This window comes from Anoplopoma fimbria, chromosome 19 (genome assembly GCF_027596085.1).
Source record: "Anoplopoma fimbria isolate UVic2021 breed Golden Eagle Sablefish chromosome 19, Afim_UVic_2022, whole genome shotgun sequence".
Classification (NCBI taxonomy): Eukaryota; Metazoa; Chordata; class Actinopteri; order Perciformes; family Anoplopomatidae; genus Anoplopoma; species Anoplopoma fimbria.
Window position 1 is genome coordinate 27,469,815 of NC_072467.1, and position 19,648 is coordinate 27,489,462.

At 38.7% G+C, this 19,648-nt stretch overlaps 3 protein-coding genes across 3 annotated transcripts; all 3 read left to right on the forward strand.

Annotated features, from left to right (window-relative positions):
• Nucleotides 1-2,187: 2,187 nt before the first annotated feature.
• Nucleotides 2,188-6,123, forward strand: LOC129108635 (zinc finger protein 572-like). Its single transcript, XM_054620509.1, has 2 exons — nt 2,188-2,423; nt 4,432-6,123. The coding sequence occupies exons 1-2, from the start codon at nt 2,231-2,233 to the stop codon at nt 5,307-5,309; spliced, it is 1,071 nt and encodes a 356-aa protein (XP_054476484.1). The 5' UTR covers nt 2,188-2,230; the 3' UTR covers nt 5,310-6,123.
• Nucleotides 6,124-8,509: 2,386 nt separating this feature from the next.
• LOC129108836 (transmembrane emp24 domain-containing protein 6-like) lies at nt 8,510-11,497 on the forward strand. The gene is made up of 4 exons (XM_054620755.1): nt 8,510-8,722; nt 9,326-9,452; nt 10,014-10,189; nt 11,205-11,497. The coding sequence occupies exons 1-4, from the start codon at nt 8,510-8,512 to the stop codon at nt 11,436-11,438; spliced, it is 750 nt and encodes a 249-aa protein (XP_054476730.1). The 3' UTR covers nt 11,439-11,497.
• Nucleotides 11,498-14,463: 2,966 nt separating this feature from the next.
• LOC129108854 (transmembrane emp24 domain-containing protein 6-like) lies at nt 14,464-17,447 on the forward strand. Its single transcript, XM_054620779.1, has 4 exons — nt 14,464-14,664; nt 15,572-15,698; nt 15,780-15,934; nt 17,104-17,447. Exons 1-4 carry the CDS (start codon nt 14,464-14,466, stop codon nt 17,323-17,325), a joined length of 705 nt encoding a protein of 234 aa, XP_054476754.1. The 3' UTR covers nt 17,326-17,447.
• The last annotated feature ends 2,201 nt before the right edge of the window (nt 17,448-19,648 follow it).

Below are 19,648 nucleotides of genomic sequence, written 5' to 3' on the forward strand. Positions count from 1 at the left end.
AGTTTAGTTTAAAACATTTAAAACATGAAGATTTACAGTATTGACGTATATAATGTGTTTGCAGAGATATCTAATGAGATGAGCATGCTAACCAGCTAGCTTGGCCCATCCTGTTGCTAAAGTGTAGCGAAGGTACAGGGTCCTTGTGCGTCCTTGATCAGAGAAATTCTTATTCGACTAACATACGATTTTGATGATTTAATCGTCTGATCTGTAAAGTTTCTTCACAAAGAATCACCCAAAAAGCACCACTTTAAATCTTGTGTTTATCAGACATGTGCTCATAAGTTTCTTGGAAATAAGAAGGGCAAAAAAACCAACCAAAATGACCTATTAGCTGACTCTCGACTAAGAGACGGCACGACACGAGGAAGATGGAAATTTGTTTCCAAAAAGATGGCTGTCATGTAACACGTGGAAACTGACGCGTCCAGGTGTATGATGAGTTGGGAGTGAGATTGCGTTGTTCGAAAGTGACCGAACTACACAATCTCACAGGAGTGGAGCTCCAGTCTGGACCAGGAGGACCCAGAGCCTCCTCTCACTAAAGAGGAACAGGAGGAACTCTGGAGCAGTCAGGAGGAAGAGCAGCTTCAAGGCCTGGAGGAGGCTGATGACGAGTTCCCTTTCACTTCTGTCCCTGTGAAGAGTGAGGAAGACGAGGAACCAACTACTCCTGGGGCGACTTTACAAACTGAGACGGTTGTCAGCAGTGATTCTAGGAGACGAAGGAACCTCCGTCAAGTTTACTTCCCCTAATAAACAATGAAGTACCTTTAAAATCATCAATGAGCTGCTCTGAATGTGCCAAATGAGAAACTTTGGAGGAAACAGGAGAGAAACCATTAGGTTGCTCTGTTTGTAGTAAAAGATTCCCTGTGAAGAACTCCTTAACAACTCACATGAGCGTTCATTCAGAAGGGAAACGTTCCAGCTGCTTTCTTTGTAAAACACTTTTAACGTTCTAACAGCACAAAGAAGGATCCACACGGTGGAGAAACCCTTTAGTTGTTCTGTTTGTGGCAAAAGCTTTGCAAGGAAGACACATCTGAGAGGACAACTCATCGTCCACACGGGGGAGAAACCATTTAGTTGTTCTGTTCGCAACAGAAGATTTGTTCACAAGTGTGTTGGTCAGAGAAACTGAAGTAAATGAAGCTGCAGAGATGCTTGTGAGAGATGTTAGTCGATGTCATTTTTTGACTACCAAGACGTATCACTCTGGGCACACACTATGTTTAGAACGATAAAGGGAGTTTGTACGTTGAAAAATGCATCATATAATAAAAAAATCACATATTTTTAATGCAAAAATCTTTTTTTGATCAATTTTAAATTGTTCCTTCTGTACATTTGTACTACATGATATTTAAGAGGGAAAGACTGTTCTACATTCACCTGACGTCTATAGTTATACAGACAAACAGCGTGAAAAATGTAATCCCAATACATTATTAACAATTAACCAGTGGCTCCAAGTCTTTCTGTCGTGTGTCTGAGTTGTTGGCAGTTCCACCAAAGATAAGTTTCTCCTCTAAACTTGGGAAACGTCAGGGTTGCATTTAAATTAGTTCATTTTCGAGGCCCAAGAGGTAAATAAATATCCAAATTCACCCCAAAAAAAGCAAACATTTGTGAAAAGTAAATGTAAAAGTCCTGAAACACAACCGCTGTAGAAGATTAAACCCACTGGGATCAAACTGCTGCTCACATCAGAATAAAAACCCTGTTTATTTGACAAGTAGGTTTTCATTGTATTGTTGCAACATAAACAAAATAAGTGTTTTTTTAAAGCAAGTACAAAAATGAAGAAACATTTACTATAAATACACTAAACAATTATTTAAGAGTGTTTAAATACATCTGAATGTCTCTAATACATAAATACATGGCCTGTAAATAAATGAATTAATTATTTTATTTTGAAGGAGGGCTGTCAGTGCCAGATCCGTTCTGCGCATGCGTAGAATATCTTTATTCTTATTTGCTTTGAGTTATAGTTTGTTGTGACTGATAAAGAACCGGACTGGATCAGACCTGCGTGGACCGGACCGACACTCGCGGACTGTTTAACGCGTGTTCGGGGCCGATCCCGGTGATCCATGCCAGGATTTCGGGATGACCGTAAAATCCAAGGAATACGTACGCGCATGCGCAGAGCGGATCGGGCAGCTGGATGTGGTCCTGAGGGTTTTTCTGGAGGAAAAAGGCTCTTTGTTTGGGTTTAAACATGTCTAAAGTGGAGATGCTGAGGTGTTTCATCAGCAGGCGGCTCTCTGCGGCCGCTGAGGAGATCTGTGAGGTGTTTGAGAGAACCATAGCAGAGTATGAGAGGAACCTAGAGCTCAGTTCAGAGGAGAACCTGAGGCAGAAGAAGCTGCTGCATGCTGTCTACAACCCGGAAGTCCAGTTACACACTGCAGGTCTGTGAGGCATGTTTATGAATGGAGCATCTACTCAGTATGCACTTCATATGGGATTACTGTGTGTGTGCACATGTTATTCATAGATCTGTTTGTATACATACATGTGTGCATATGTTATTTATAGATTTGTTTGTATACATTTATAGATTTGTTTGTATACATACATGTGTGCATATGTTATTTATAGATTTGTTTGTAAACATACATGAATGCATATGTTATTTATAGATTTGTTTGTAAACATACATGTGTGCATATTTTATTTATAGATTTGTTTGTATACATACATGTGTGCTATTTTATTTATAGATTTGTTTGTAAACATACATGTGTGCATATTTTATTTATAGATTTGTTTGTAAACATACATGTGTGCATATTTATTTATAGATTTGTTTGTATACATCTGTCCTTATTTTATTTATTCACCCTCACATCCTCTGTCCTTACACCCTCACATCCTCTGTCCTTATTTATAGATTTGTCACATCCTCTTTGTTTGTTACGTACATGTGTGCACATTTATTTTATTTATTCCTTCCTCTGTCCTTAGACCCTCACATCCTCTGTCCTTACACCCTCACATCCTCTGTCCTTAGACCCTCACATCCTCTGTCCTTACCCTCACACCCTCACATCCTCTGTCCTTACACCCTCACATCACACATCCTCTGTCCTTACACCCTCACATCCTCTGTCCTTACACCCTCACATCCTCTGTCCTTACACCCTCACATCCTCTGTCCTTAGACCCTCACATCCTCTGTCCTTACACCCTCTCCTTACACCCTCCTCTGTCCTTACACCCTCACATCCTCTGTCCTTACACCCTCACATCCTCTGTCCTTACCCTCACATCCTCTGTCCTTACCCTCACATCCTCTGTCCTTACACCCTCACATCCTCTGTCCTTACACCCTCACCTCCTCTGTCCTTAGACCCTCACATCCTCTGTCCTTACACCCTCACATCCTGTGTCCTTACACCCTCACATCCTCTGTCCTTAGACCCTTCTCCAGGATGGACAGAAGTCAATAGATGTCGTGTGTACAGAATGAACAGCATAACAGAGACACAACACATTCAATGTACATGACATAAATGATTCGTATAATAAGAGTAGTAAGCAGAGTAACAAAGGAAAAGTTAAGAATACTTATAATAACAGCAGCAATTATTATAGTAAGTGTCTTGACCAAGGACACATCGACATGGACTGCTGGAGCCGGGGATCAAACCGCCGACCCTCTGATTGGAGGACGACCCTGCTCTCCACTGAGACAGATTTGTTTTCCAGGAATGTGACCTTAGACGCCCTGTTTGAAATACTGCAAATGTATAAATATTGCAATACTTTCATCAGTGGCCCTCTATCACTCCGATAGAGACTTAACAGACAATTCTTAAGTGAAAATCTTAAAGTATATATTCACTTGTACTTACAGGAATAGATTTAAGATTTAAGGAATAGATTAAATAGATCTAAAATTAGCAGTTTTAAGTGACTTTAAACAAACAGATGTTCCCTCTGTTGACATTAATTACTGACAAATATGGCCTTTTTAACAATAGCGGACCTTCTTTCTATAAAAATAACAGGTGCATTAATGCATAAAAGTTCATTTTTAAAGGGACCTCATCATACTTGTCCCAGACAATCTCTGGTCCCAACTTCATGAATCATTCTCTGTTTTCCATCATAAACAGAATATCGATGAGTTTTGAGCTGTACACTGGACAAAGAAAGCAATTTAAAGATGACCAGCAAGGTTATTGATCATAAGAATGAATCTGTAATTGTAACCCTAGTAGACACATTTGGCTTTGAATAGATATTTGTTCATACGTATTTCACTTATGTGCATGGAGGATCAGCTAATGCACATTGAGTATGATAAACTATGATAAAACATATCACAATTTATGTCAAACGAAATGCTAAACCCTGCTGATATGAAAGCACAGTTTTCTAATATGTGTGCGTGTATTTCATTGTTCTCCACAGACGTCCAGCAGCTGTTGGTGGTTACAGAAGAGTCTAGTGCTGAGCAGCAGGAGTGGAGCTCCAGTCTGGACCAGGAGGACCCAGAGCCTCCTCTCATTAAAGAGGAACAGGAGGAACTCTGGAGCAGTCAGGAGGGAGAGCAGCTTCAAGGCCTGGAGGAGGCTGATGACGAGTTCCCTTTCACTTCTGTCCCTGTGAAGAGTGAGGAAGACGAGGAACCAGCCGCTCAATCCTCTGAACCTGAGACGGTTGTCGGCAGTGATTGGGAGGAGACTAAGGAACCTGGGTCAGGTTCAAACCCTCTAAAGAACAACAAAGTACCCGTTTGTGATATTAAATGTCATACTGGGAAAAAATCAAGTAGCAAACGTTTCAGCTGCTCAGTTTGTAGAACAAGTTTCGGTACCAGCGGCAATTTGTCTCAACACATGAGAATCCACGCCGGGCAGAAACCGTGTAGCTGTTCAGTTTGCGGCAAAAGATTTTCCCGGAAGTCCTCCTTAATGACTCACATGAGACTTCATTCAGATGGAAACCATTTCAGCTGCTCAGTTTGTAAAACAAGATTCGGTTCCAGCAGCAAATTGGTCATACACATGAGAATCCATACTGGGGAGAAACCATTTTGTTGTCCAGTTTGCAGCAAAAGATTCGCAATACACGGAAATCTGAGACGACACTTGAAAGTCCACACAGGGGAGAAACCATTCAGTTGTTCAGTTTGTAGTAAAAGATTCACTCAAAAGGAACACCTGAGACAACACTTGGCTGTCCACACTGGGGAGAAACCATTCAGTTGTTCATTTTGTAGTAAAAGATTTACACAGCATAGTAATCTGAGACGGCACCTGGCTCTCCACACTGGAGAAACCATTTAGTTGTAGCGTTAGCAAAAAAGATTTACACGACTCTGTTTTGCCAAACATCAAAAGTGAATGAGCAGAAAAAATGAAGCTGCAGAGATTCTTGTTCAGACACTTTTTTTCAAGGAGGACTGAAGTAGACCTGGTTCAACACTGATCAGCTACAAACTGTCAGACTCAAAGCTACTACGAGGGACTTTCATTTAGTGTTGATTCTGGCGGTCCCTGTGGACGTAAGTGGTAGTGTTTCTGAGCACCAGAGTCCCTTTAGAAATCCTCTCATTTTACTGCAGCAGGGTCTGACAGTCTGACCCGCTCAGTCCTGGTTCTGGTTCTCCAGTGCCTCCCTTCCCTCCAGCGGGTCCAGCTATACGTCCTGGGTCTCCAGCAGCGTGGTGTCGGTGTTGACTCCCAGCGGGGGTTTATTTGGTCAAATCACAAACCTTAAGACAAACTCTGATTTTTCCCCGTTGCATTTTTAAGAATGGGCATCTTAAGACTGGTCTGCAGGTTTACTACAGAAGCTTTGTGAACAAACCTCCAACCACCAAAACATTGGAACAGGAAAACACAATGTGTGGAACCATTAAGAGGATATTTTTCTGCTTTCCAGCTCAATTTTATTTACTTTTGGGTTGTTCAAATTAAAAAAAAAATGCATCATGTTTTAGAAGCTCTCTATATGTTTTAAGTACAAAGTAGTAGTAACTAAAGTTGTCACATAAATGTTGAGTATTTAGGGAGGGATGGTGACATCTGTAGTTCTGCTGGTCGCTTTACAGATTTAGATTTTACATCAGAGGAAAACAATGAAACATTTAATTACGACTAAACAACATTTATACCAAAATATAGTCTATTTACCTGTATGTTTATTATGATTATACAACATAACTGTAGGAGAAGCTAATATATATTAATGTATATTTATCAATTAGAAATACATTACCACAAATAAACAGTAACATTTCAAATGAAACATAAACAGGCAAACTGAAAACTGAATAAAGTAACATAGAAAATGTCCGTTCTCAATGTTTTAATAGCTGATTTAGTTTTTTGCTGAACTTCATGTCACTGTTACAAGCAGTGGTCCCTAGTACATGTATTTAAGGATTGTCATTTTAAATGTACTTATTGCACTTCTTATTAATCTCAGAGGTAAATATTGTGTTTTTTACTACATTTGTCTGACGGCTTTAGTTTCTTCTCAGATGACAGTTTTTCATCCCCTTCCTGTCCAGGTAAAACCACGTATCTCCAGATGTGTTGATGTTGAATGTTTGTGATGAACTGAAGGATGAAGTGTTTCCTTTCTGTGTTGAGAAAATCCTCCTACTTCTTCAGATAAATAAACTCTTTAAAAAGCCTCTTGGATCAGCTGGAAAATGCATCGTCACAAAGCTGAAAACAGGCTGTTTGTTCTTTTTAGAGATACGAGGTTCTCACAGGACAGAGACGCTACAAACATGATGATCTTATAGAACATGATGATGTTATAGAACATGATGATGTTATAGAACATGATGGTCTTATAGAACATGATGATCTTATAGAACATGATGATCTTATAGAACATGATGGTCTTATAGAACATGATGATCTTATAGAACATGATGATCTTATAGAACATGATGGTCTTATAGAACATGATGATCTTATAGAACATGATGATGTTATAGAACATGATGCATTGATGTAGATTAAACTAGACAACAGTATTTAGGAGTGACATATCTACATCAGTAGAGTTAAACATGCACTTCCAAGGTGCAGCCTGCAAGTGACATTCGGCCAACCTCCGCTAGCTGTCCGTTGTGTGTTTGCTCTGGAAGAAAACCTTGCGTTCATACACCAACCTGGCTCTGTAAACGGGGACACAAACAAAGCACCAACAGTCTCTCACTGCTAGTTTGTTTGTATGGCTTGTCCGTCATTGGAGGAGTTTGCAGGACAAATGCATTTTTAAAATCACGTTTGCTAGCTAGCATTATCAGCTGTGCAATTCACTGTATACCGATAGCCAAGCACCCATGTAGAGCATTGTGACCTGCTCTCACTGAATCAAGGGACATGTGCAGAAACACACTGGAATCTAAGCGGGAGAAACCATTTGGTTGTTCATTTTGTAGTAAAAGATTTGTAACAAAAGGGAGATCTGAGACTACACTCGACTGTCCTCACGGGAGAAACCATATAGTTGTTCAGTCTTACGATAAGAAAAATCCCTCTGTTCCTTCCTGTCCATAATCTCAGGTGTGTTAGTGACAGTCTTAATGGATCAGTGGACCAATAGTGATGTTGTTTTTACAATCCAATCATTATAATTACGCTTAATTTAAATTGTTTCAATTTGATTATAGTATTGTCTTTCACCTTTTATGGTCCTGTGAAAACAAGCTGGGTTTTTTTTCCTCTCAACCACTCATGAAATGATCTTTTATGTAAGATAAGAAAACATTTGTGAAATCAATGGGTTCTGACAAAAAAAGAGAACATAATAAGGTGACGTTTTTTTTGTACCAATCATGGGGTTGTTGATAGGAAAAATACTTTATTTTTCATCTTCAATTTTTTATACTATTGGGTAGTTTAATCTATAAAAATGCATCATATTTTAGATGCTTTTCATTTATGTTTTTTTACTTATTTTACTGTGAAGTAACTAAAGTATTCTACTTCCCTGTATTTCAGAGAGGAAGGTTGTGCTACATTCATATTTAGGGCGTTTAGTCGCCACCTTTCTTTAAGAACTGACCTATTTTATACCGTACAACAAAATGTTAAAATATCTTCAGCTTGTGTTAAACACAGACCGGATTTCAGACATCTAAACAAAACACATTCAGAAAACACATTGACTTCCAGTTGAGGAAACAGGAAGTGTAGAAATTCTGACTGATTTCTCAGTTTCAGTACTTAATACTTCAGATCTCTATGGCAACTGCTGGAATCTCTTTTAAGTAGTCTAGAAAAAATTCCAGTTTGTTCTTCTTCTTCTTCACCATCAGACTGAGAAAAAAATGTGTCCAATAAAAAAATTCACTCACTCAGTTTTTCCCAGTATGACAGAGTGAACATCTGTGACTCCATCTGTGAACGCAGCCCAGCTTTCCCACGATGAGGCGCCGCGTTGGTTCCAGTTAATCATTTCAGATCTCTGCACACAGACGGCCACCGCTTCATGTAGAGAAGAGCTCCTCGTGTTTCCAGACATGTCGTTCAGGATCCCCTTCTTGGTTCTGGTCTTTGTGTTTTGGGGTCCGGTTTGCGGCGGACCGCTGACAAACCCCCACCCCAACATGTCGGACCAGGAGCTGTTCTGGGGCACCGACCAGTACGACTTCTCCGTGGTGCTTCCTGCCGGGGGGTTAGAGTGTTTCTGGCACTTTGCTCACCGCGGAGAGAGATTCTACCTGAGCTTCATGGTGAGAAGAACCACGAGGCCTCAACAGGAGCTGACTCTTGTGATGTTTAATTTTAGCTTTAAAGACCCTGAATGTGGTTTCCTTAAAAGATTAAGTATCTATTCCAAAATATCTAACGAGGAGAGCACGGACAAAAAGCAACGCTGGAAACACTTCAAAGGAAATAACTTTAAAACGTAAAAATGTCATTTGAACATAACGAGGCACCTAAAGGTCATGGGGTCGTCGATATCTAAATGGTTCATCAGCTTGGGGGCACGAATGTTTTCAGAAAATCATGATATAATGAGAGATATGTTATGTGCAAAATTTACATTTTGTCCTAAAGAAGTGTGCAAAATGTATGTTTTCATCATTTAATTTCATGACACATTTCCACTAGAGTGTGTGTGTGTGTGTGTGTGTGTGTGTGTGTGTGTGTGTGTGTGTGTGTGTGTGTGTGTGTGGTGTGTGTGTGTGTGTGTGTGTGTGTGTGTGTGTGTATACAGTTAGGACAGAATAACAGTTCTTAACGTCATCCACCCAACATGTGTCTGTCTCTCTGTCTGTCTGTCTGTCTGTCTGTCTGTCTGTCTGTCTGTCTGTCTGTCTGTCTGTCTTTAGGTCCAGTGGGTGACGGGAGTCGGCCATGACAGACACCTGTCTGTCAACGTAAACGCACCAGGCGGTCTACTAGTGTCGACTGTGGATGACGCCAAGGGTCAGATCAACTTTCAGGCCGAGGAAACAGGTAGCTGTCTGTCTGTCTGTCTGTCTGTCTGTCTGTCTGTCTGTCTGTCTGTCTGTTTGTCTGTCTGTCTGTCCGTTCATCTTTCTGTCTCTCTGTCTGTTTTTTTCCCGTCTGTCTGTCTGTCCGTCTGTTCTTCTCTCTGTCTCTCTCTCTGTCTGTCTGTCACAAAATGCCTTAGTTTTATTTTCTCACTTCCTTTGAATGAAGCTTCACTGTTTGTTAAATTAATTTAAGTGTGAGAGAAAAACGTTGTGGAAATATTGTAGTTTTTCCTCAACAAAACTTATGACTTTTGGTTACTTAGCAGATACAGATAAATAATACAAAATATAATCAACAAATATGTTGTGATGAATTTTTATGGATAAAGATAAAACTTTATTGATATTGAAATTCACAAGCTACCCATCAGTATATAAAGTCAACCAAATGAGCTCCACCTTTACCAGCTGCAACATTAAAGTGATGAGTACTTGTTATACTGTGGTATTGGTAAATTGTCCCATTGATGTGTCTCCTCTATAATAATACATAATGTGTGTATTTTCTGTCTCTCTCCAGGTTTCTATCAGATGTGTTTCAGCAACTTCCACAACCACTTCGGCACCATGCAGGTGTTCCTCAGCTTCGGCGTTTACTACGACGGCTACCAGGACCCCGCCAAGCGCCAAGAGGAGGAGAAGAAGAAGAAAGAGGAAGCCAGCAAAGACCTGAACAACACACTGAGCTTCATAGAGGTACACACACACACACACACACACACACACACACACACACACACACACACACACACACACACACACACACACAGTATTCAGATTCGTTACTTCAGTTAAAGTACTAATACCACACTGTGTGTCTGAAATGCTCAGTTTTTAAGTGTGTTTCAATGGAAATACGTTGCTAGGCTGATATCATTCACATGGACATTTTAAAACAGAGAAATGTTTTTTAGATTGTATAGTTGTGATCCTCATGGCTTGTTTAAGGTCTCTGAATACGTACTCTGTGTGTATTTTCTACATGGACTACATGAGCGTCTGATACTTTCCCACCCAAATATCAGTTTTAACAACGTTGGATCTTTATGAGTTGTGTCATAGCATTATATGTAACTTATATATATACTTATAATAATAAGTAAAAGGTGTTTTGGGACCTTGATCATGCAAAATATGTATATCTCTCAGTTTGCTGCAGCAACATGAGAGATTAGCTGTGGACAGACACAAAGGTGCACACGCTATCACGCACACACATGACCAATCTCATTATCTCCTTGTGGAGTTGACAATCAAAATAGGCGGGAGATTCATTTACGTTTCAGCTGTACTTGTATTAACTGTTTATAAAAAAATACATACTATTTTATAAACTCTTTGCATGTTTGTAAATATCTTAATATATAAGGTAACTAAAGCAGTCAGATAAATGTAGTGGAGCAGAAGTATAAAGTCAAGTAGTAATAGTAGTTATTAGTATCAGCTGAAAGTAAAAGTGGTACAGTAATGGTAGTAGTCGTGGTGGTGGTGGTACTATTACTACTATAGTAGTGGTACTGCATTATGTCACTGTAATTACAGTATCAGTGAAGGTGGCACTATTTTTTATTAACTGTACATTTGTTTTTAACAGTAGTAGTAAGGATGGCAAAAGTACTAGTAGTAGTGAGTGAAGTAGTAATGGCCTCAGTAAGTAGTATTCCTAATGATATTGACAGTAGCAGTAAAACTTGTGGTATTTCTTTTGCAGGATGCGACTCACAAAGTGGAGAACCACGTCTTCCACATGTTCCGCTACTACAACTTCGGCCGCATGAGGAAGAGCGTCGACGCCTTCCTGCTGCAGTCCAACTCGCGGTACATCACCCACTGGTCCATCGCCCTCAGCCTCCTCATCGTCACCTCCGGATACCTGCAGCTCCTCTTCCTCAAGAGACTCTTCATCACCCAGAGCGGCGCCGAGGAGGAGAAACCCCGCTGCTGACAGAAACGACAGACCTGTGTGGAAATCTAAATCTGTGTATCGTGTTTTGTGTACTTGTATTTCTTCACGCAGCATCAATAAACCGGACTGTGAGATGATCATGTGAGCAGTTTGTGATGTTTTGTTGTTATTGGTGTAAAGAAAAAAAGTTCACAGCAGCTGATTGTTGCTGTTTTTGTGTCTCTCTGACTGTAATTGGTCCGAACACAACAGACTCTGACGGGGAACTGTAGCCGTCATCTATGCTCCACCCCTCCTCACCAGACTCCATTGACAAAAACTGTGATTTTACTGGCAGAACGAAGGAGTCGCTGGATGGATCGCTGAGTTTGTTTGTGTTATTCTGTCACTTTGACTAGTTTTAAAGAACACAGTTTTGATTAACCTTGTCAAAAAAATCCATCGTCAAGTCAGACAGTTTTCAAAGAAGAAACAGAAAGTCACAGAAACAGTTGCTTCCTGTTCAGATCTGTAGGCTACTTGTAGTTTGCAGACCTCGTTCATTCATATGAGTTTGTAAATGTATATCAATGTCATATTATTTGCTATCCTTTGTTCCTTTTTTTTTGTCTGCCTGTGAAACACTTTGCTACTCATTTAGATGTGTTATATTAATAAGCTTTGTTATTATCAACCACACATGATATGTTTTTAGATTAAAGGTCTGGCGACAGTCAGGCGTTTCCCATCATGCTCAGCCACGAGTCGTCTTTCATCCTTCCAGTAAAGTACAAGAAGTTTTGTCGGCTTTATTAACCATGTATGTGTTTATGCATACAAGGAATTTGACCCCTTTCTACTGCCCTCGACGTACATACACAAATATAGACAAACTTTTTTGTTCATGGACAACAAAGAAGAACAAAGGTAAGCATAAACATTTAACTACAATGTACACATAAATGTACATATAAAACATAAAACACAAAAACAATGAAAATGGAATTGATAAAAGTGCAATGATGCTTCAATAAAAATGGAAATATTGTCACAGGATACTTTATATACATGAAGTAGGTGGGATATATATATATATATATATATATATATATATATATATATATATATATACAGCGGGTAAAATAAGTATTGAACATGTCACCATTTTTCTCAGTAAATATATTTCTAAAGGTGCTATTGACATGAAATTTTCACCAGATGTCAGGAACAAATCAATGTGCAATAACCCGATATATATATATATATATATATATATACTGGGTTATTGCACATTGATTTGTTCCTGACAGAGGATGAATGATTAATTGTTCATCAGAGTGACGGCCTGTGGAAAGAAGCTGTTCTGGTGTCTGGTAGTTTGTTGTACAGTGCTCTGTAGCGCCTCCCAGAGGGGAGGAGCCTGAACTGGTTGTGTCGGGGTTGTGATGACTAACTCTAAATAAATGTGTTTATTTATTACTTTTAACTCGTCTAGTGTCCCATTTCTGTTGCTGCCTTTGAGCCGAGACAACTAACTATGGAGTATTACCTCATACAACTTAAATCAAAACATCCAGACTATCACTTTCCAGAAGCTGCTGTGAAATGGTTGTACTTTTGCATGAATAATTACTTTAACAATAATCAAAATAATTGACAATGAGTCTAATTTAAGTCAATCCTCCTATTGTTTAATCTACTTTAATCGTTCCAGCTCAAAAGCTGTATACATTTTTGAGGTGCATCATATGTTACATATGTTTTGTTTGTAAATCTTATATTTGCCTGTGGTGCAGTAAAAAGTACAGTATTTCCTTTAAAGAAAATACTCAAAGTAAAGTACAAGTATCTCAAATGTGAAGTACAGAACTTGAGTAATTATACTTTGCATTGTTCGCTATTGCTTTTGTGTCATCCACAAAACAAATTACGCTTTATTGTTCTTAACTTTCTGCTCTCATTGAACCGTGTGATCGTGGATCATGTTTCTTTATGGTTTTAAATGTATTAATGTTTGTTTTTTCCTTGTTCATCTCCTTCAAATCTGTGTCAGAATGTTCCCTTCGTTGTGACTTGCCTGACTGGTTTCTCTAAATAGTTTTGTAGTTGGTGGTTGACTGAATGAGGCCCGGTGAACTTTTATCTATAGTGATGTTATCAGGTCACTTCTGCACCGCGACTTCACGTCTTCAGGGTCACTGCTGCAGAGTGATTCTATGAAAACGTCCTCCATGTTTCATTGTTTACTACTTTTAATTACTGCGGCTTGTTAACCTGTTTTTTGACACTGTTCAACAGAAAAAGACTGAATACAAATGTTTGCAAATTCAACTAAATCAAGAACTTTAACATTAATAAAGTGACATTAAATGGGGCCGTTGCTTTTAGAGGTCAGATAATAATTAGATTGGAGATAACTAGAGTTCAATCCAGGTGTGGAAATTGATTGTTTTGGTTTAATATACCTGAAATATTGTTAATAGACTATATTATTAGAGATATGGCGAGAAATGTTGATAATAAACTAAATTATAAAAGAGAAGAAGAGAAATGTTGATAATAAACTAAATTATAAAAGAGATAAAGATAAATGTTGATAATAAACTAAATTATAAAAGAGATGAAGAGAAATGTTGCTAACAGGCTAAACTATGAGATAAATGCAAATTTGCATTGCTGCCTGTGTGAATAATTGTAATGTTCTGATGTGCTGCATCTTGTGAATAAGACGTGCTATATAAATAAAATGAATTAATTAATTCATAAGTGGTTTATTTTTCCCTTTGTTTACAGTTTTTATGCTAAGCATACTGGTTTGTGTGAGAGTGGTATCAATCTTTTCTGCTAACTAACTATTCCTTTAAAAGTGAATGCAGGTAAAAAAAATAAAACAGGATGTTTAATTAATAGTGTTCCTGACCTCCTGTAAATTTATGTTTTTGTTAAATATCACTGAGTCAGTTTCATGAAATGTTCTGAAGTGAGTGTTTGTAGATGTGGTTAATCATTATTTTCTAGCTGATATCTGAAAATCAACAGCAGGAAGCAGCGGCCTCCTTGGTCGTCCTCCACAGTGACCGCGGTCATGCTGTTGAACACTCTGCTCATGGTGTTGAGCTCTCAGTGCGTCTGGAGCAGAAAATCTGAACCTATCCTCCATGAGGCGGACGCAGGATTGTTCAGGGGATCAGACAAATATGACTTTGCCATCGAGGTTCCCGCTGCAGGGATGGAGTGTTTCTGGCACTTTGCCCACCAGAGTGGGAGCTTCTACCTGATGTACATGGTGAGTTATCACCGTCATCTTGCACAATTTGGTTTCATCTTGTCCGCAGAGATTAATGTTTTTTGAAATTCTGATGCACTATAAGCACAATAAGTTATGTATCCATGGTACCATTTGTTCTCAGGCTTATCACACGGACTTTCAAGGTCATCCAGTTTGACTTTTAAACATGTGATCATTATCGGTGTACCGTAGAATCAATGTGTGCAAAAGCTTTCCCATACTTTGCAGAAATGAAGATATGGGCTCATACATGAGGAGATTCAAAAGCAAAGACTTGGGCCCACCTCTCTGTACTGAATTCTCCTCTTCCTCAAAGCTGACTTTAACTTCCTCTGGAGTTGTTGACAGTCCTCAAACATAAACCTGCACAACATTTTCTTTGATGACTATGGAGCGAAAGAATCAGTCATAATCTGTGTTCACTTTTCTCATGGGAGTTAATAGACTCAGGAACTGCCACTAGCCTCCTAAAGAGATGAGGCAGTGTAGAAACCATAGACTGTATATAAGAAGTGGACGTAGTCAACGTCAGAAAATCATGCTGTATTGAAGAAGACTTGAAACTAGAGATTGAGACCATAAACTCATGTTTACAATGTTTACTGAGGGAATAAATCAAGAGAGAAGTAGAGTCATTTTCTCATAGACTTCTATCAGCCAGAGGTTGATGGACAGGAGAGAGAATGCAGCTTTAACAAATGAAGCATTGACTTCACTCTGGAGAACAGAGGTTGCCACCTGGTAGAAAGCCAAGAAAAAGCGAACTAAGTTTCAAACGCTGTCTCCTTTCAAAACTGTCTATGGATACGTTTCCACAACGACGCTGTGATACACACACAATACTTGTTAGTAGCTGATGCTCTTCTCGTGGGGTTTGTTGATTGTTTATAATATGTGAACTCAGGTACAGTGGGTAACAGGGATGGCCAACGATCACCGGCTATTTGTGACGGTCAGCTCACCTCAGGGCGATCTCGTGGTTTCTAAGAACCAGGCCGTTGGTCAGATGAACTTCCAGACTGAGGTGACAGGTGAGATCATCAGAAACCCACATTATATATCCAGTTATTATATATATTGTCACTGAGATAACTGCAGTGTCCTCCCAACAGGTTTTTACCGGTTGTGTCTTGGGAACCACAACAACCAGTTTGGAGGCATTAGGGTCTTTGTGAACTTTGGCGTCATCTACGAAGGCTTTGAGGAGTCAAAAAGAGAGATGGAGGAAGGAGAGAAGGTCCTCAACAGCACTTTGGCCGGTATTGAGGTATTTGTCTTTGTTCAGTAGAGTGAGAACCTCCCGTACATTCAGCATAAAACTTTTAAAATATGAGGCATTTTAAAGGACAGTTGACTCATCAAAAAACAATAGAATGTCGTCTGTATAACGAGATGTAGAAGAAATGGTGTCACTGTCAAATCTTTTTCTAATTCTTTTGTTGAGTTGTAATGTTATGAGGAATGAATAAATTATTTTTATGACTTTGAAGATTATGGCACATGAATAAATTATGAAGTGATGACATTTTTGACAGATTTGGATGGTAACTGCAACTTGACCAAAGGAGACATAAAACTGCAAGGCAGTAATTCTATTTAACTCTTGTGCTATTCATATAAATGTCCAGACTGCATGTACCTACCAGCCACAATACAAATCGTGAGTGTAACGTATACTATTTAAAACAATAAAGAAAGTCCAGAAGTAAATTATAAATCATTGATTATGTATTACTGTAATTTTGTACTCATCTGAACACCAAAAAAGCATGTAGGGTTTCAATGTTTTGTTGAGCCACAAGGCGAAACACTCAATTTACCAGTCCTTCTACTTTCCGACCCTCACCTATGATCATGAGCTTTGGGTAGAATGAGAAAAAGATAACGGACACAAGTGGAAAAAATGAGCTTCCTTCGTTTAGTGGCTGGCCTTAAAGATACCACTTCACTCAAATCCCTCAGCTCATACACTTGTATTTTGAATGGACCAACCTAAACGGGCAAGAACAGCAGAACTCATCTGTGAAACTAAAGATTTTTCGCTTTTAAATAAACAACATGTTTCAGGGACAAACTTTAGTTTAAAATGCACATGACAACATATGTTCATAATTTATGCTTTGACAAAAAAATGGGAGCCCTTTTCTTTAAACTTCAAAAAAAGTTTATTGTTGAATCAAGTTTAGATTACAGCTCAAATTATTACTGTAGATATGTAGACAGCATTTCCACATCCTCATATATTGAGTAATGCTCTGTTGTCTGTGGAGAACTGTGTGATTTACTCCACGTTCTTATCTAATCATAATGTTATAATAGTTTGTCAAATTTCAGGTCCTTCCTTATTTTCAAAGGACAGTATATTATATTACACTTATCATCTGTAGCCTATTGCATGTTGACATGAAACTAAACAACGTACCATGTCTGGTTTAGGAGAGTGTGCAGAAGCTCCAGAATCAGATCTTCCACATGTGGCGTCATTACAACTTTGCCCGCATGAGGAAAGGGAAGGATCACTACCTCCTCCTGTCCAACTTCAACTACGTCACCTGGTGGTCAGCGACCCAAAGCCTGGTCATCCTCCTGTCTGGATACTTGCAGCTCCTCGTCCTCAAAAGACTCTTCCACACGGACTCCAGCAGACCGCGATGCTGAAGTCTTCTAGCAACGCGGCTTTAACCCCTTATGTGATTTCTGCTTTCTCACATCAGATTGTTATTGATACATGCACACTATCTAAAGCTAGAAATTTAAACACGCTTGGATACAAGCTTTTGTTGGGCCAACTCTGTAAAATAATGTCTTCTGATGCATATCATAAAATAAACTTCTCTTCTCCCCATTTATCTGTTGATATCACTAGTGGAACTGTCATCTGTAAAGGGCTGCAGCTGCAAGAGAATGCTCAGTCTTAATCCTTCTACACGTTCAGCCTTTGACACCATAGATCATGCTATTTCAATTAAGCAACTTGAAAAGTGGGTAAATATCTCAGTCTTAGCAATGAGTTGCCTTAAATACTATTCATCTAATAGGACACTCTCTGTCACATTGGGCGAATCTGCGTTGTCCACAGCAAGCTTCACAAGGTGCACCACAAGGCTCTATTGTCGGCCCCATCCTCTTGTTGTCGGCCCCATCCTCTTCTCCCTTTACATGCTCCCACTAGGTCATATAATTCATAAGCATAAATGTTGACTTTCACAGCTATGCTGACGACACACAGTTATATCTACCCATAAGACAAAATGATCCTAACTGCTTTAATATTAGACATTAATTGTTGGATATCAACAATTAATTGTTGGATATCTTCACGTAAATGAAAACAAAACTGAAATAGTCTTAAATGGGCAGACTAAAGCAAGAAATGATGTCTTACATGATCTTGGTGACCAGTCACCACATATCATGCTTGTGGCCAGAAACTTTAGACTTTCGAGGAGCATGTAAATTCAGTTGTACAGTCTTGGTTCCTTCAGCTCAGAAATGTATCAAAACTCAAATCATTTTTATCTCTTGCTGATCAAGAGAAGATGAATCATGCTTTTATTTGATCTTGTATAGTCTAATGCAACTCCCTCTATACCTGCCTCAAAAAATAAATCTCACACTGGTTCAAAATGCATTTTGAACTGGCATTTAACATTACAACCATATTACCCCAGTCTTAGCATATATGCACTGGTGACAAGTAAGATTCAGAATTAATTGTAGGATTTTAATAACTTAATTGTTGCTATATTGCGCACTCATTATGTGCTGGAACGCAGCCTTAGGTGCTTTCTGTTGCCTGTTAGCCAAATAAAAACATGTGACATGTGAATCACTCCCTATCAACTGCTAAACATTGATTTTAGAAAAGTGCTATATAAATAAAGGTTATTATTATCATTATTTTTCTGCAGAGGCAGTACTTTTATTTAGTCTAATCTCTAATTTATTTAATATTTAAGTTTATTTACTTTATGATACTTTCGTACTTCAATAAGATTTTGATTGCTAGAATTTTACTTATTGTGTATCTAAGTATTTAATTAATTTTGCATTGCTGTTACTGGTACTTTGCTTTAAGGAAAGGCTCTGAATTTTTTTTTCACAACAGGTTTCGCTTTGTTTCCAGTCTTTATGCTAAGCTTAGCTAGCTGCCCTCAATTTTTGACCGTACATACATAAGAAAGGAATTCATCTTCTTGGCTCATTCTGAACCAGGAAGCTAATAAGTCAATTCCCCTAAATGCAGTTCCCACATAGGATTAGTGCCAGTGGGCTCATACCAGTACAGCCCTGAACGGGATGAGCAGGTTTAACAAACAGATAGAATGTTATGTATGTGGCACTGCGGTGGCACATCATGATAGAGGCCAAGAATCGTCTGAAAAGGAACCGGTGATAAACCACAAACACATTCATTTTCACCTACTTGCGCACTTCAGACACTTCACATTCAGACCGGCCGTTCGAACACAGGTAAATAATCTTTAAAACTCTGCTACTTAATGAGCTCTTACTTTATAACTGCTGTCCTGTGAAAATCTCTGAAGTGATATACATTTATAATTTAAAAGATGATACACTAGGTTTTTAATTGTTTATTTTGCTGACATAAAGGATAGGATTACTGATTTTGACGTCCGTCACCAATTGTCAGATGGCTATATGAGCTATGAACATTTCAACTGGATTTGCGTGCTTTAATTATTTCTACAGGTTGCTATTTAAGGAGCCTTTTCTAATGTTAGTGATCATTCTGTCAAAAAATATGTTCCAAAGTTAATCGAAAGACAATATGTGGCTTTTTCCTAAAAAAGTTACAATCTCTTTGGGTCAAAATTAACAGTAACACAGAGAGGCTTTAGTACTAAAAAGACTAACTTTAGAAGATATCCACATGATTTGTCTAATTCAGACTGCTGCAGCTTCATATTAACTTATTTTAATGGATCTTTTAGGGTCACTATGAACTGAAGGATTGTTG

Coding starts and splice junctions, on each gene's coding strand:
- LOC129108635 (XM_054620509.1), top strand. CDS start 2,231: ATGTCTAAAGTGGAGATGCTGAGGTGTTTCATCAGCAGGCGGCTCTCT. Junction 2,424..4,431: donor AGTCCAGTTACACACTGCAG/GTCTGTGAGGCA, acceptor TGTTCTCCACAG/ACGTCCAGCAGCTGTTGGTG.
- LOC129108836 (XM_054620755.1), top strand. CDS start 8,510: ATGTCGTTCAGGATCCCCTTCTTGGTTCTGGTCTTTGTGTTTTGGGGT. Junction 8,723..9,325: donor GATTCTACCTGAGCTTCATG/GTGAGAAGAACC, acceptor GTCTGTCTTTAG/GTCCAGTGGGTGACGGGAGT. Junction 9,453..10,013: donor CTTTCAGGCCGAGGAAACAG/GTAGCTGTCTGT, acceptor GTCTCTCTCCAG/GTTTCTATCAGATGTGTTTC.
- LOC129108854 (XM_054620779.1), top strand. CDS start 14,464: ATGCTGTTGAACACTCTGCTCATGGTGTTGAGCTCTCAGTGCGTCTGG. Junction 15,699..15,779: donor CTTCCAGACTGAGGTGACAG/GTGAGATCATCA, acceptor TCCTCCCAACAG/GTTTTTACCGGTTGTGTCTT. Junction 15,935..17,103: donor GCACTTTGGCCGGTATTGAG/GTATTTGTCTTT, acceptor TGTCTGGTTTAG/GAGAGTGTGCAGAAGCTCCA.